The sequence below is a fragment of the Carya illinoinensis genome, chromosome 7 (genome assembly GCF_018687715.1).
Source record: "Carya illinoinensis cultivar Pawnee chromosome 7, C.illinoinensisPawnee_v1, whole genome shotgun sequence".
Taxonomy (NCBI): domain Eukaryota; kingdom Viridiplantae; phylum Streptophyta; class Magnoliopsida; order Fagales; family Juglandaceae; genus Carya; species Carya illinoinensis.
The window spans coordinates 1,372,961-1,387,339 of NC_056758.1; the positions used below are offsets into that span (position 1 = coordinate 1,372,961).

Here is a 14,379-nt window from a genome sequence, read left to right on the forward strand (position 1 = left end):
AATACCCATATCTGATTTTCGAAGAAACAATGAAGTGTCATACTTGTTCTGTTTAAATGAAAATTGTAATAAAGTAGTGTGGAATTTATCAAACCAAGCCTTCAGAGCTTGTTTGAGACCATAAAGAGAGCGATGAAGCTTACTCACATGTGAAATCAGATGGTCTCAAATGATGCCTCCTCCACCACAAGTACTCGAGTTACCCCGGCAACTTCCATCTACATTTAGTTTGATCGACCCATCTGCAGGTTTCCTCCAGACAATAAGCTTCGGTTGATTCCTTGCATGATCAACACAAGGGACATCAAATGCATGAAGAACCCCCTCAATCCATGCAGAGAGATGCCAATGTTTTACCATAAGAGAGGAAAGCTTCCAAATCCAAACCTTAATTGCTAACCAAACTCTCGCCACAGATTCTTGGTAGTTCTCCATCCAGGCCTTATAGCGGTGCATCCAGAGACGCCACGTGATGATAGAAGGAAGAAGGCCAAGTAAAACACCTCCGTGACTCGATTTTCTAGCCAGGCTAAACCATTGCATCATCGTCGCCCACCATGAAAGACTTACAAACTGCGGAATGCCCAATGCTACAGCAACTAATTTCTAGACTTCAGAAGCAACACTCCTGCAATGCAGCACATGATCTAAAGTTTTAGCTTGACCCTGTGCACAACAATCATATCCAAAGGCTAACGAAATTCCCAGAGACTGCACCTGAGAATCTACAACCAAACCATTAAATCTAGCTTTCCATATGCAAATAGCCATCTTTTTCGATAAAAGATGATACCAGATCCAATCCATACCCCTTTGTTTAGTCCCTTTTATACGGATAATATCCCAAGCAGTGGCAGACGTAAAGAGACCATCCCCTGCCGGTTTCCAGATTATAATATCCTTTCTTTCTCTTCCTACCACAATTTCAAGCATAATCTCTCTAGCCTTTTCTGTGCCAACTAATTGAACAAGGTGGTTTTCATCCCAGGATCCATCCACCCAGACATCTTGTATTCTAAAGTCAGCTGGCTCAGCATTCCCATCAACACAAGGTGGCCCACTTGCTAACCAATGATCAAACCAAAATGAAGACCCCTCTTATCTCACCTTCACTTTTATGTTATCAACCACATCAAGGAGGATAATCATGATTGATCTCCAAAAGCAAGATGCAATACGACGAACTTTCGAATGTAAAATGTGACCTTGCTTCACATACTTAGCCCGAAAGAAATGGGTCCATCGATTGTTTATTGATAACAATCTTCATGCAAACTTTATATGAAGAGACCTTTGTACCTCATGAAAATTCCTCAGGCCAATACCCCCTTCTTTGACTGGTATGCACATTTTATCCCAAGCACACAATTTCATCATTGGTTTCCCATTAAGTTCACCCTAAAAAAATGCTGACAAGAGAGAATTGATTTTTGAAAAACCTTCAACGGAACATTCAAAACTGCCAAGAGATGAGTTGCCATACAAGAAAGAACATGCTTAAGAAGCGTGAGTCTACCACCTTGGGAAAGAAGCTTCAGTTTCCACCCTGCCACTTTGTTCCAAATTTTCTCAATAAGGGGTTCTAAATCTCTGGATGCAAACTCCAAAGAAAATTATTACAATCTAAGCATTTCCATTAGAGAAATACTCTAACCATAAAATGATTACACAAAAATAATCCTACAAACTGATGTGGCTTGATGTGGTTTGTCATATTATAAAGTTACTTTTATTGTAAAAACGTATCTGATGGATCATATGAAACCATGTCAATTTATGAGATTATTTATATATAATACTTTTGTGACTGTAGCACTTCTCTAAAAGTCATTTTTTATTGATAGGTCCCTGCAATTATCCTTTTCAAACATTTACACAATTAGAGAATTAATAAACATACTATGCAAACCTTTTTTAATTACAAAAAAATATTTAGAAAGGATAAATATAACTTAATTGCTTGATCCATTTTTTATGAGTAGTGCTACATGTACTTATACTTTTACTTACAATTTTACTTACAAAACTCATTTTGTTAGTTTTCTTTTGAAATTCAAATTTTAAATTTTAAATTTAATAATTTTCAACATATCAATAATTGACATGTAAAAAAATAAGTTTTTCTTAAATATATTTAACATTTTCCTACACATAAACTTTGTTTGGGTTAAAAGGCAGATACTTAATATGAACATCATATAAGGGCACAAACCAAACCGACTAGCAATTATGTGACATATGTAATATGCATGTCAATACATTTCTTTCATTTCCTTATGCTTACTAATGAGTTTAAAATGTGATTAAGTATTGAAGATCTTGTGGCTCGATCTGGTTCCCTGAAACTTTAAATCAGCATTAAACAGGCACGTGAGGAGCATTTGCCGTGTCTGAAGAGATGACCTGAGCCACTGGATGGAAGACACGTGTTGCAGATCTGTTGTATCATATATATACTCACTTATGTGTTGTAACCCTAATGAGAGAACTCATTTGTATCGGCTGAAATCAGAGAGGCAAAGAGGGAGAGAAAGGAGCGATTTTTCTAGGGTTTGCTCAAGTGGAGAAATCCGTGCGATTTCTATGTGAGAAATGAGAAGGTTTTGTAACACTATGAACTGAGGCTTCTCTGTGATTCATTAATTTATCAATAAAGATCTCTGAGGCCATTCCTGCCGTGGACATCGACCATTAGGGTCGAACCACGTATCTCGGTGTGTTCTTTCTTTGTTTTCTTATTTTCTTATTTCATTGTTCATACTTATTTTCTTGCAAATATTCTGATATATCTGTTCTTGATTTATCTTGTTGATTCAAGCATAATATTTGTTCTGTGAAGTGCTGTATATAGTGATATTTGGATCTGTGTTAGTATACTGCTGGTTTTATGACCATAGCTAAAATATTGTGTCTGATTGTGAATCTTGAGCATTCTGTTTTAAGTCAAGAAACAGAAAGATATTATTTGTTGTTGTTTCAGAAACGAAACTATTATAGAATTGTTAGAACATAGTGGATTTCTTGATTATTAATAAAACCTTGGCAAGTATTTTATAATCTATAAAACATAAAGTTTTATAACAACATATATGGTTGGAAAGAATTTCTTGAGCACATATGAACGTCTAATGTTGTCTCACAAACATAGAAAAAGAAATAAATATTATAAGACTTATGGAATTTCGATGACCCTATACTCTTTGACCTAGAGATGGAGAGAATTAGACAAAAAAATATAAAATAACGTTTGATCCGGTCCTCCAGCCTCCATCCTCTTTTATGTCTAACTTCACAACAACCCACCTAAGCATACACCCAACAAATCGATATATTCTTGTGTCTTTTCTTGAGAAAAAAAAAAAAAGTGGAGAAGGAAAATAGGTTGCGTTGGAAAGTTTGACTTTGAAACGAAAGTATGACCACCCTTTCCTATCCTAGAAATTAAGATAGCTAGCATGCATTATATACACATAGAGAGCACCACAATTTCCAGCTGACGTGGCACAATTCTCGATCGTTGTTTGCCATCTCTCGTAGGCATGCACACGACATTCAGTTACAACCTTAACTAGTTTAGGAAGTCATATGCTTTGAACGTTGTTGGCTAGGACCTACTTTTCCCTTTTGTTATTTTTTTCTGTTTATTTATTTACTTTTTATCTTTAATAAAAAGAAAGATGTTTGTTAAATGCAATCTCCTAGAGAGGATCGAAGGAATTGATAGTAGATATATAAAAGCCTGTAATGGTACATTATAAAAATAAATTTTGTTATTCGTCGTCTTCACACGTCATATATTATATTTTTATTTATTTATTTATTTTAAATTAATTAAATTATTTTTATCCATCTTCTTTACATTATATATTTAGTAAAAAAATATAATATGATGTATAATGTGAGAATGCTGAATAAGGTCTTTTAAAAAAAATTAGTTTCTTTTCTTAAATTTAAAAAAAAAAAAAAAAAATTGTTGAAGCATGCATCCAAACATCAAAATCATGGGTTATGTCTCCGATGTACAAACTTTGACGCTAAGGTCTAAGGACCAGAAACATCCACGTAAGTCCAAGATTTAGTACATCAATCTTCACATCATTGTAACCTACCCAAACAACAATAATTACAAAGTTTGCATGGTCACTGAAATTAATAAGATTTAACCAAATTAATATTTATTAGAATTTTTTAATCAATGGTTAAATTTTTAATAATTAATATTAGAGTACAGATCATGTTACGAGTTCAAATTACAGAAGAGGTAATTTATACACTGAATTAAAATATTGTGATATTATGTATGAGTATAGTGTTAAGTTATTTAATACTAAGAGGTGAGTGAAATTGCCAAAAGGAAAAATGCTACAATCGAATTAGTATCGATAGAGTAGCCTACCATGGATGTCAGATTTAGAATGGAGGTATAATATTATGATCTTGAGGACTAAAAATTTAAGCAAACTAGTATTCAACAGTTATTAGTCTTTTGGATCAATGATGGAGTCTTTAACAAAAGTATAAGAAAATTTGAGAAAAAAATAAAAATAAATTTGATAGCTTAGAAACAACATTAAATATTTAAAAAACACTAAGCTAGGTTTGTATACAAATATATTTTCAACTCATCTTGTCATTATAATTTTTTTAAATTTTTATACAAAATATAATAAATAATTCAATTTTTTCAAATCATAAAATAATAATATTAAAAAATAATATTTTAACAATATTGTATTCAACTTTTAATTTTTATCTAAAACCATCTCATCTTATATCATTATCCAGATCTCTTCATATATTTACGAACTATTACGTGAATATATAATTTATTTAGACATTCATTACCATAATTAAAAAAAAAAAAACTCAAAATATTAACTTTTTTATGAAAATTTGTAATATTTACATCACTGATAATTGATTTGATGAATATGTCAATAATAAATAAGTTGGTAAATAATTTTTTTATAAAATAATTAAAATGAGTAGGGATGTGCATACCATACCAAAACTTCAAGATTCTTTGAATGCAAGTTGCAGTAAAAATATAAGAGAATGGACATTTTGGTAAAACAAACTTTACATATTAATTAGTCACCTACCTACCTCTTATCCGAAATTAGCGACCTAAACGACGAGCCGCCCGCAAGTCCCCCAATGCCAAAGAAGATACCTCGACGCCCGCGTGGCGGCTTTGCCTTTCTCTACCTAACTCCAACGGTGAATTGCCTATTCCTTGACCACAACTTGGTTAAAAAATTTAGTTACAAACGTAATTATATATTAATATATATATTAATTTAATATAATTAATTAAAAAATAATTTTATTAAAAATAATATTAATTTAAATTTTAAATATGAAATAATCAATATTAATATACAGATTAATATACGACTTTACTTATTGAATCATGTCATTAACCGGTCTGTCACACGAGAACAAAATCAGGCTCCAAACAAAAAGAGCGAGCCACATTGGATTCTTGTACAATCCCTATCAAATGATCCAATAAATTGATTAATTGTCTGTCATGTCTCATTAACCGAAAATTCAATCAATTTAACCATAGTTTGTAATTAAGATATCTCATAAAAATTAAGTATAGTACTATAAAAATGAACTATTTATATGATTTAACTATAAGTCCTCAATCTTATGAACATAGTGGACATTCATTTTATTTAATTCAATGCATGTCTCTTGGAAAGTTAAAATAAATTATAAAAAATTAACTATTGAGCAAAGAGTGATGCTAGTGTGCTGCCTAGTTTTGACGGCTAGACGTGCCTACTACTACAAATTCTACATTTTATTTTATTTTTTTATATTTTTAAACATTTTTAAAAATAAAAAATATATAAATACACTAAAAGTTACTTTCTTAACGATTAAGTAAAAAAATAAAAATTTTTAAATATATGAACAATTAAAATGAGAGAACAAACTCATACGACATACTAACATTTTCCATTGAGCAAAATTAATAATAAAAAAAATTTCTACATTAACAGATTTATTTTGAAAATAAGAATTAAAGTCCAATGCCAAAGTATTAAAGGTCAGTGTCCACGGCCGAAAATATGTTACAATTGTACTCATTTTATTTTGTGATTTTATATTTAATTTATTAAAAAAAGAGGTGTTTTTATTTATTTATTTATTATTTTTAAATCGTGCTTGAAGTATGGTATTGAAATTTATGCAAGGCTAGCTAACGGTCATCTTTCTTTACAAAGCTGAAGGTTTGTCTCATCAGCATCATGATATACAGTTACAGCCGACCGATTTTCCTTCTCCTATATATACAAATATATATATATATATATATATATAGACTCGCACACCTAACCCCGCCCACCAACACTGTCTCTCCCGCTCCCTCTGTTTCTCACTCTCTTTCTGTTTCCTATACATTCAGCAAAAGCTTGCTCAGCTCGCCACCTTATCTGTTCAAGCCTCAAGCTCTCAGGCACAATGACTCTCGACAGCATTCCGGTAACACCTCTCTCTCTCTCTCTCTCTCTCTGCTTTCTTGTGTGTTTTTTTGGTTTTGTTTTTGGGATTGCTAAGAAAGTGGACGAAACAGCAAGAAAATGGAGATGGGGTTCTGGGTTTTAGTGCTCTTTGTTGTCTTGGTTTGTCTAGAGCTGCAAAGGGTCGTGTCATGATGATCAGGCAAAGTTGACTAAAGTCATTTCAATTCTCTGTTTAAAATGATTTGAGAGGAAAAAAGTCTTTTTCTTCGATTACTCCAGTTGTTCTTCTCGATTTGGTTTCCGAGAAAACTGTTGAAAAAGAGAGGAAAAATGAATAACCTGAAGAAAATCAATTCTCGTATATTTTCCCCTTGCATTTCTGTACATAATGGTTTGACTTATATACAACTTATCCAAAGAGCTCACAACCAATGAAAATGAAGGAACAGCTAACAAACCTACAGCTACTCTGTACAACTCTGAGAAAGGAATACATGTATGGACTCTGTGTAGTGGAAAGGAAGAAAACAAAAAACTGACTAATAGTGCTGTAGTGGAGTTGCCGAGCTGCAGAGAATACCCTTCACACGTCCTTGCCAATTCCCTTGCTGCTGTCACAATTTTTGCTATCCTGTGCTAAAGCTACAGGGTTATGCGATGGAGATGAGCTGGGCATCTTGATTTCTTTCTGGACCTTTTGAGAAAAACCAGGGAAATGAAGAATTGATATAATGGGAAAAATCTAGGCTTTCTAAGCGTTCCTTTTGTTTTCGTTTCTTTCTTGCTCGGCAACCAAACTAGGTAATTCGAGTTCTGATATGCAGTGTGTGTATGTGTGTGCGGCTAAATTTTAAATTTATAAATTTCTGTAGTGATATTTCATCTTGCTTTCACGAGTTCTTCTGTGTGCAGAGAAATCTAAAACTATCTTCAATCTTATCTGTTTGTAAACTTTAATATCTATTTTTTTTTTCTTATGGGTATTCTTGTAGTTGGCTACTATGGATCTCCAAACCGCGGATGGAGTTCGAAGGAATTCGACGAAAATATGCGCCCCAGTAATGGCGGAAACAGTTGATCAGATGCTGACTCAAGCCCGAAAGGCCAAGGAACTTGGTGCCGACCTTGTCGAGATTCGATTGGACTTCTTGAAGACCTTTAATCCTAGACAGGATCTCGAGATCTTGATTAAACAGTGTCCTTTGCCTACTCTTATCACTTATAGGTAATGAATACAATTCATAAATGTGCCTATCTGTTATCTAAATATTTTCAAAAGAAGAAAAAAAAAACAGTTATCTAAATCTTGTTCATGTAATCTTGTTCTATCTTGATTATAAACTCTCAGCTTGTGTAGCTTGATATACACAGTCCGTATATTTACTATAGGCCTAGATTTCAGGTACAATTGGTATTAGGAACTGAACTGTTTGTCTGGAACCGCTTCTGATTTTCTGTTGTCTGTCCTTGTTCGGAATCCTAGGAATTTCCATGTTATAATGAAGATTATATTGTATATTATTATATGTTTTGGGGTCCTCATGCTGACCCTCTGTCACGATCCTCCACCTCTGCAAGTGAGGGGCTATTTTAGCTTCTGTGTGGTGGTCTATTTTTTATTAGCTTAAGTTTCTGGGATGGTTAATTACAAGGTTTTATGCTCTTGGCGGTTACAAATGCAAGGCTCAGATAGTCTATGTATCATGATATAACTTGACAAAAGCCAAACACTTCCAATAAACTAATTGAGTTGCAGATCTTAAACTATGCAAGCTTAACGTTTTAAGACCTAAATTTCTTTCATTTTCTTTTCAATAATAGAAAGGTTCAAAGAGGTGATGGTCGGAATCATCCATATTGTCATTAAGGGCATAATAAGACTTTGTTGTCAACTTTCCAATCTTGGCTTATGGAGCAGGGTTAACAGCATTGCATTTCTTGGCCATAAGATGATATTTGAATATAGTTTTTATTTGATTTCTTTCCATTACATTATTGTATATAATACATCACATATTGGAATTTCATGGTAGTGCTTCATTCCTGTATGATTTACCATATGGGGATCCCTTTAGTTAGTGAAATATCTCCAACAAGATTTTTTTAAATGACAGATCATAGTTCTCGTACACCAAGAATAGTAGATGCATTTTTAAAATTAGTTAGTATTTAAAGTTCTCTGTTCATGTTGTGTGTTTAACTTTGTAAGAATCTCTTCCCCTATACATTTCTCAGTCTGTTTAACACTTCTTTCCATGAATCATGTGTCCTTTAGGCCAATATGGGAAGGTGGAAAGTATGATGGTGATGAAAGCAAGCGACAAAATGCATTACGTCTAGCCATGGAGTTGGGAGCTGATTATATTGATGTTGAACTTCAGGTTGTTATCAACTATCTAATTGCCTGTACGATGCTTGGATGTTTTTACCATCACATATGACTTGAAATAATTGGTTCTCCATGCTTCTAATAATGAAATGTTTAAAGATTTATTGATCTTGACCTCTAATTCAAACTTTCTTGCCAATTCCAATGGTTCAACTTACTCAGACTTTTTAAATTTGCCTCTTGAAGGTGGCTCATGATTTCTACAATGCCATTCAAGGGAAGAAACCGGCAAAGATCAAAATCATCGTCTCTTCACACAACTATCAAAATACTCCATCTCTTGAAGAAATCGGCAATCTTGTGGCAAGAATACTGGCTACTGGAGCTGATATAGTAAAGGTTGCAACAACTGCTGTAGACATCACAGACTCTGCACGTCTATTTCAAATTCTAGTGCATTCTCAAGTAAGTAACTTATACACAGTATTCATACTTAATGAACTTAAGGATTCTTTACTTTTATTTTCCTCTCTTGGTTCCTGAAATCTAGAAATCTTTTGTTTCCAAACTCTGTCCAATCTAACAAAATGTTTAAACTACTAACATGTAGTAGTAAACCACATAAGATGCATGATGAGCATGTGATACAACTACCTGCAAAATAACAACCTCTCAAATCCTAGCAACACTACGAATTTTGCTTCCCTCTTTGAGAAACCCCCAATGAAAAAGTCTTTAAGTTCTCACTTAATTTGTCATATTTCTGTGTATTTCAAGGTATATTATTGAATGATTCTTGAAATGAAATTGTAGGTCCCCATGATAGGAATTGTCATGGGTGAGAAGGGTTTTATTTCAAGAATACTTAGTGCAAAATTTGGTGGGTTTCTCACTTTCGGTTCTATTGAGGCGGGGTTGGTATCAGCTCCTGGGCAACCAGCTGTAAAGGAGTTGCTGGAGTTATACAATTTCAGACAGTTAGGACCTGATACCAAAGTACACGGTGTTATTGGGAATCCTATCGGTCACAGCAAAAGTCCTCATCTATACAATCCAGCATTCAAATCTGTCAATTTTAATGGAATTTATTTGCCTCTGTTGGTTGATAATGTCGCCAATTTTCTCAAGACCTACTCGTCTCACGACTTTGTTGGATACAGGTAAAATCTCTTTTCTTTTCATAAGTAATCAAAGATTTTATTGAAAAATGCAAAAGGTGTAGCTCAAGTACATAGGAAGTATACAAGATAAATACGGAACTAGAATACAGGTAAAGTCTCAATTTAGAAACTTCAAAATAAAGAGCACTATGTACCAACTAGCAGGTATACTTTCCTTTCATTGAACTTAAAATTGTTTTCACTTTCTTTATTTTATTTGTTTTATTCTTTCATTCATGAGCAAGTGTTATTCTGTAACGTTATTTTAAACTACAGCATTCTAAAACTATGAATAATCATAGCTTTACAATGGATAGATGGCAAATAGAGAAGTTTAAAAGGAAAATAAAGTTCTAAAAATTATGAATAGTCATAGATGGCAACCTGGCAGAGAATTGATGTAATGGGGGATGGCTGAAGGATTATATGCTTATGGTGTTTTTTTTATAATCTGGACAGCATAATACATATTCTTTTTGGTGAGGATTTCTATCGGGGCTGTTCTATTTGTTGATATTATTATTCACATTTTGTCGTAAAAGCTTAAGTTAATAGGAGGAGGTGAGTTTATCATTTCATTTTTATTCTACGAAATGTAACAATTCTTATTAAAATGCAGTTATACAATTCCTCATAAGGAGGCTGGGTTTAATTGTTGTGATGAGATAGATCCAATTGCCAAGGTATTCAAATCGATTTCCTTGCACATTTATTTATTTGTTTCTTTGTACCACTGTACTGCTTGTCCATATCATCATGAACCATGATATTTAGTTTTCCAGGAAAGGCTTTCTTGTTACCATCTTTTTCAGTGTCAAGCGTGTTTTAATTTGATTACTTTCTCAATTTTAACCACAGGAAATTGGAGCTATTAGTTGCATGATCAAGAGACCTGATGGAAACCTAATGGGTTACAATGTTGACTATCTTGGAGCAATTGCAGCTATTGAGGAAGGACTTCGAGGTCTGATTTTTATTACAAGCTACAAAATATTCTATTTAAATTTGCTCAGTGGGTGGGTGGACTAAATTATCAGCTTTTATATGCAGCATCCAATGGTGCAAGCCAAGCATCTGGTTCTCCATTGACCGGTAAATTGTTTGTCGTCATGGGAGCTGGTGGTGCTGGAAAAGCACTTGCTTTTGGTGGAAAAGAAAAGGGAGCAAGAGTCATAGTGGCCAATCGAACATATGGTAAGAATCTTTACATTTATGGTTTATTTGGTGAAGGTATTTATCTTATGGCTTCTTAAAACATAAATGGCATGTACAATGATATCTATGTTGAAGTTGCCAGATACAAGTGACTGGCATTTTAGGTCCCATTGTCGTTTTTAATAAAGTACTAGTTGTATTATGAAAAGAGTTCTTATCTCTTTGGTCAATTTATTATGCACCCCCCCCCCCCCCCCCCCCCTTTCCCTTCCCCTTTTCTTTTTTCCTGTTTTCACTATATTTTTTGCTCTTTTGACATTGCAGGTGCTGTTTTTTCATTTTATTTTTTTATTTTTTGTCTTAATTAAATAGTGGTAGCCTTATGGGGTGAATAGAAAATCCGCCTATGAGATAAGTGGGAGAATAATATTTGTTTTCTTCCGACTGCTAGACAAAGCCAAACAACTTGCCAGTAAAGTTGGAGGAGAAGCTATAACTCTTGCCGAATTAGAAAATTTCCATCCAGAAGATGGGATGATTCTTGCAAATACAACATCTGTTGGAATGAAACCAAAAATTGAGAGCACACCCCTTTCCAAGGTTTGCCACTTTCATGTTTTATATTCCCGTCGTTGATTCAGTGCAGTATAATGTCTCTTGGAAATTCCACTGATGTCATGTGAAGATTGATTGTTTTGTATTACTTTTATGCATATTTTCCATCATTCTGAATGAACAGATAGTGCAATTGGGGGCCGTCGTTATGATAGATTGTGTTATTTTTCTATTTCTAGATAGTTATTCATCTTGCTTATGTCCTGTGCACTTGGGCTACACTTTTAGACCTTTACATAGATGCCTTTGTTTCATTTACATGTTTGCTGCTTAAAATAATGTACACAAATATGGTAGAATTGGCCGGGTTGCATAAATCATATAGGATAAGAAATTGGCTTATCATGCTGCATATAAACAACCAATCGTTTTGTGATGAAATAAGTTGACACCTATTTCTTTCTCTGTTTTGACAGGAAGCTCTTAAACACTATTCTTTGGTTTTTGATGCCATTTACACCCCAAAAATGACAAGACTGTTGAGAGAAGCACAAGAGTCTGGAGCCACTATTGTTTATGGAACAGAAATGTTCATTAACCAAGCATTTGTACAGTTTGAAAAGTTCACCGGATTGCCAGGTACAATGAATCAACAAAATGATCAAACCCAGGAGTTCTCTCCGCATCAAGTTTACCATCTTAAATTTTTATCTTTTAGTGATCTTTCCCTGAATTTTCCTTGCAGCACCAAAGCAACTGATTCGGGACACTTTGGCGAGAAATACATAAGAAATATATGTCTGGTTACTCTTATTGCAGTTGGACCTATTTTTCAACATTACAGCTATTGCATTTCAATTCCTCAATGTTCCATCAGATGTTGCCTTCTTCTGTTGTACCAATAAATTAAAACTTTCATTCTCGTTTATGTGCCTACTTGTGTTCATGAATTCCAAAATTAGTCCATCTTATCCTCAGCCGTGAATAGGCGGCCACAGATAAGGGTAGTTTCACAAGAGAAGATTCTGAATTTTTGGGACGTGCTTTTCAAATCAGGTTTATATAAGCATAGGGTGGGTCATTGTTGGGAATTTGGATCTCCAAATTCACCCTCCTAGGATTTACCCTTTGCAGGAATAACAAGAAAAATAGAGAAATAATAACAACACAATAAATTTACGTGGAAACTCCAAAACAGGAGAAAAACCACTAGACCCAGAGAAGAAAATTTACTATGTGAAAAATTGTTACAATCACACAATTTTTCTCCTCACCACACCCACAAAACTACCCCACTAGTAAAACTTTAACTTTACACCTCTTCCCTTTTATAAAAGGCTAATAAAGGAATTTAACTAAAGTCAAAAGTTATTAGATAAACTTTCAACTGGTGCACTTAAACTAAGAGGCTAAGTCTCTTATTTATAACTTAAGAATTTGCCCTTCATTTACTCACCCACCTATATGGGACTAAAAAGTGCAAAATTCAACAATCTCCACTTTGCGACTTTGACTGGTCCCACAGCCAAGCTCCACCTCAATGAAGATCTTCATAACTTCCGCTATCGTGCTTCACCATAAAAATATACTCACTCAGAATAAACCAATTCCAAGCATTTCACTTCGGCCCACGTCGAAAACAACCTTGCTGAAAATTATGGTGTAACTTCTACATTTGGCTTTCCTAAAAGTTCATCAGTCATCGACATGAATTTCCACCACACCCTGCATCAATGCCAAACCAATGCCTGTGTGCAAACTTGTAGATCTGCTAATATTAACACATCCTCTATCATGGCAACTTTGAAAATTAGCAGCATGCCATAAGGATGTACATGTCTCTTTTTAAAGATCAAAATCTTCCATAGAAAGAGACACAATATTAGCATCAATATCAGTATCTCCATTTACTGACTTAGAGCCACTTGCGAACCTACTCCAGCTCTTGGATAATTTTTCTTGACGTGCCCAGAGTGTCCACACTCCCAGCAGACTACTTTCTTCTTCATGGAGTTTTTCATCTTCTCATTTCCAGCTGCTACCATCACTAAGTTCTCAAGTGGAATATTACTTCCACTACTTAGTCTTCTCTCTTCAGAAAAGATTTTACTGGTAACTTTTGAAAAAATTATTTTCTCCTTCCCATGTATCAAAATAGGTTTCATATGCTCATAGGAAGGTAGAAGAGACCAGATGAGTCTCAAGGCTTGATCCTCATCATCAATTTTAACTCCAATAACTTCTAGCTCAGCGACAATACCATTGAGAACACTTAAATGATCTGAAATAGTTGTACCTTCACTCATCCGCAGTGTAAAAAACTACTCCTTCAAGTACACACGATTTGAGACGCCCTTCGTCTGATACAACTCTTCAAGTTTTTCCCAGAATTCCTTTGCGGTAGATATTCCATACATATTTGTAAGAACATTTTTGGCCAGGCACAGACGTATCGCACTTGCTGTTCTCAAATCCAGATCCTCTCAATCTTCATCGCTCATTTTAAATTTGCTCCTTTCACCAATCACACTAGTACCAGTGCTGACTTCAGGTGCTGGTCTGCCCTTCAATGCCTTGTATAATCCTGATTGAATCAAGACATCCTTGACTTGTACTTGCCACAAGCCAAAATTGATTCTCCCATCAAATTTTTCCACCTCAAATTTTACAAGATTTAAAAGCCTACTTTCTGACATTATTT

The 14,379-nt window shown here is 34.2% G+C and overlaps 1 protein-coding gene across 4 annotated transcripts; it reads left to right on the forward strand.

Moving 5' to 3' along the window:
- The first annotated feature begins 6,322 nt into the window (after nucleotides 1-6,322).
- Nucleotides 6,323-12,600, forward strand: LOC122317288 (bifunctional 3-dehydroquinate dehydratase/shikimate dehydrogenase, chloroplastic-like). 4 transcript variants are annotated; one of them, XM_043134279.1, is made up of 11 exons: nucleotides 6,324-6,498; nucleotides 7,472-7,704; nucleotides 8,755-8,860; nucleotides 9,055-9,273; nucleotides 9,622-9,968; nucleotides 10,588-10,651; nucleotides 10,827-10,932; nucleotides 11,019-11,162; nucleotides 11,575-11,723; nucleotides 12,155-12,317; nucleotides 12,424-12,600. In XM_043134279.1, exons 1-11 carry the CDS (start codon nucleotides 6,478-6,480, stop codon nucleotides 12,465-12,467), a joined length of 1,596 nt encoding a protein of 531 aa, XP_042990213.1. In that variant the 5' UTR covers nucleotides 6,324-6,477; the 3' UTR covers nucleotides 12,468-12,600. The 4 variants fall into 4 exon arrangements, with proteins under 4 accessions (XP_042990216.1, XP_042990215.1, XP_042990213.1 ...); XM_043134280.1 differs by lacking the exon at nucleotides 6,324-6,498 and adding an exon at nucleotides 7,011-7,280; XM_043134282.1 differs by lacking the exons at nucleotides 11,575-11,723; nucleotides 12,424-12,600 and having other exon boundaries at nucleotides 6,323-6,498; nucleotides 12,155-12,195.
- The last annotated feature ends 1,779 nt before the right edge of the window (nucleotides 12,601-14,379 follow it).

Coding starts and splice junctions, on each gene's coding strand:
- LOC122317288 (XM_043134279.1), top strand. CDS start 6,478: ATGACTCTCGACAGCATTCCG. Junction 9,274..9,621: donor AAATTCTAGTGCATTCTCAA/GTAAGTAACTTA, acceptor ATGAAATTGTAG/GTCCCCATGATAGGAATTGT. Junction 12,318..12,423: donor AAAGTTCACCGGATTGCCAG/GTACAATGAATC, acceptor TTTTCCTTGCAG/CACCAAAGCAACTGATTCGG.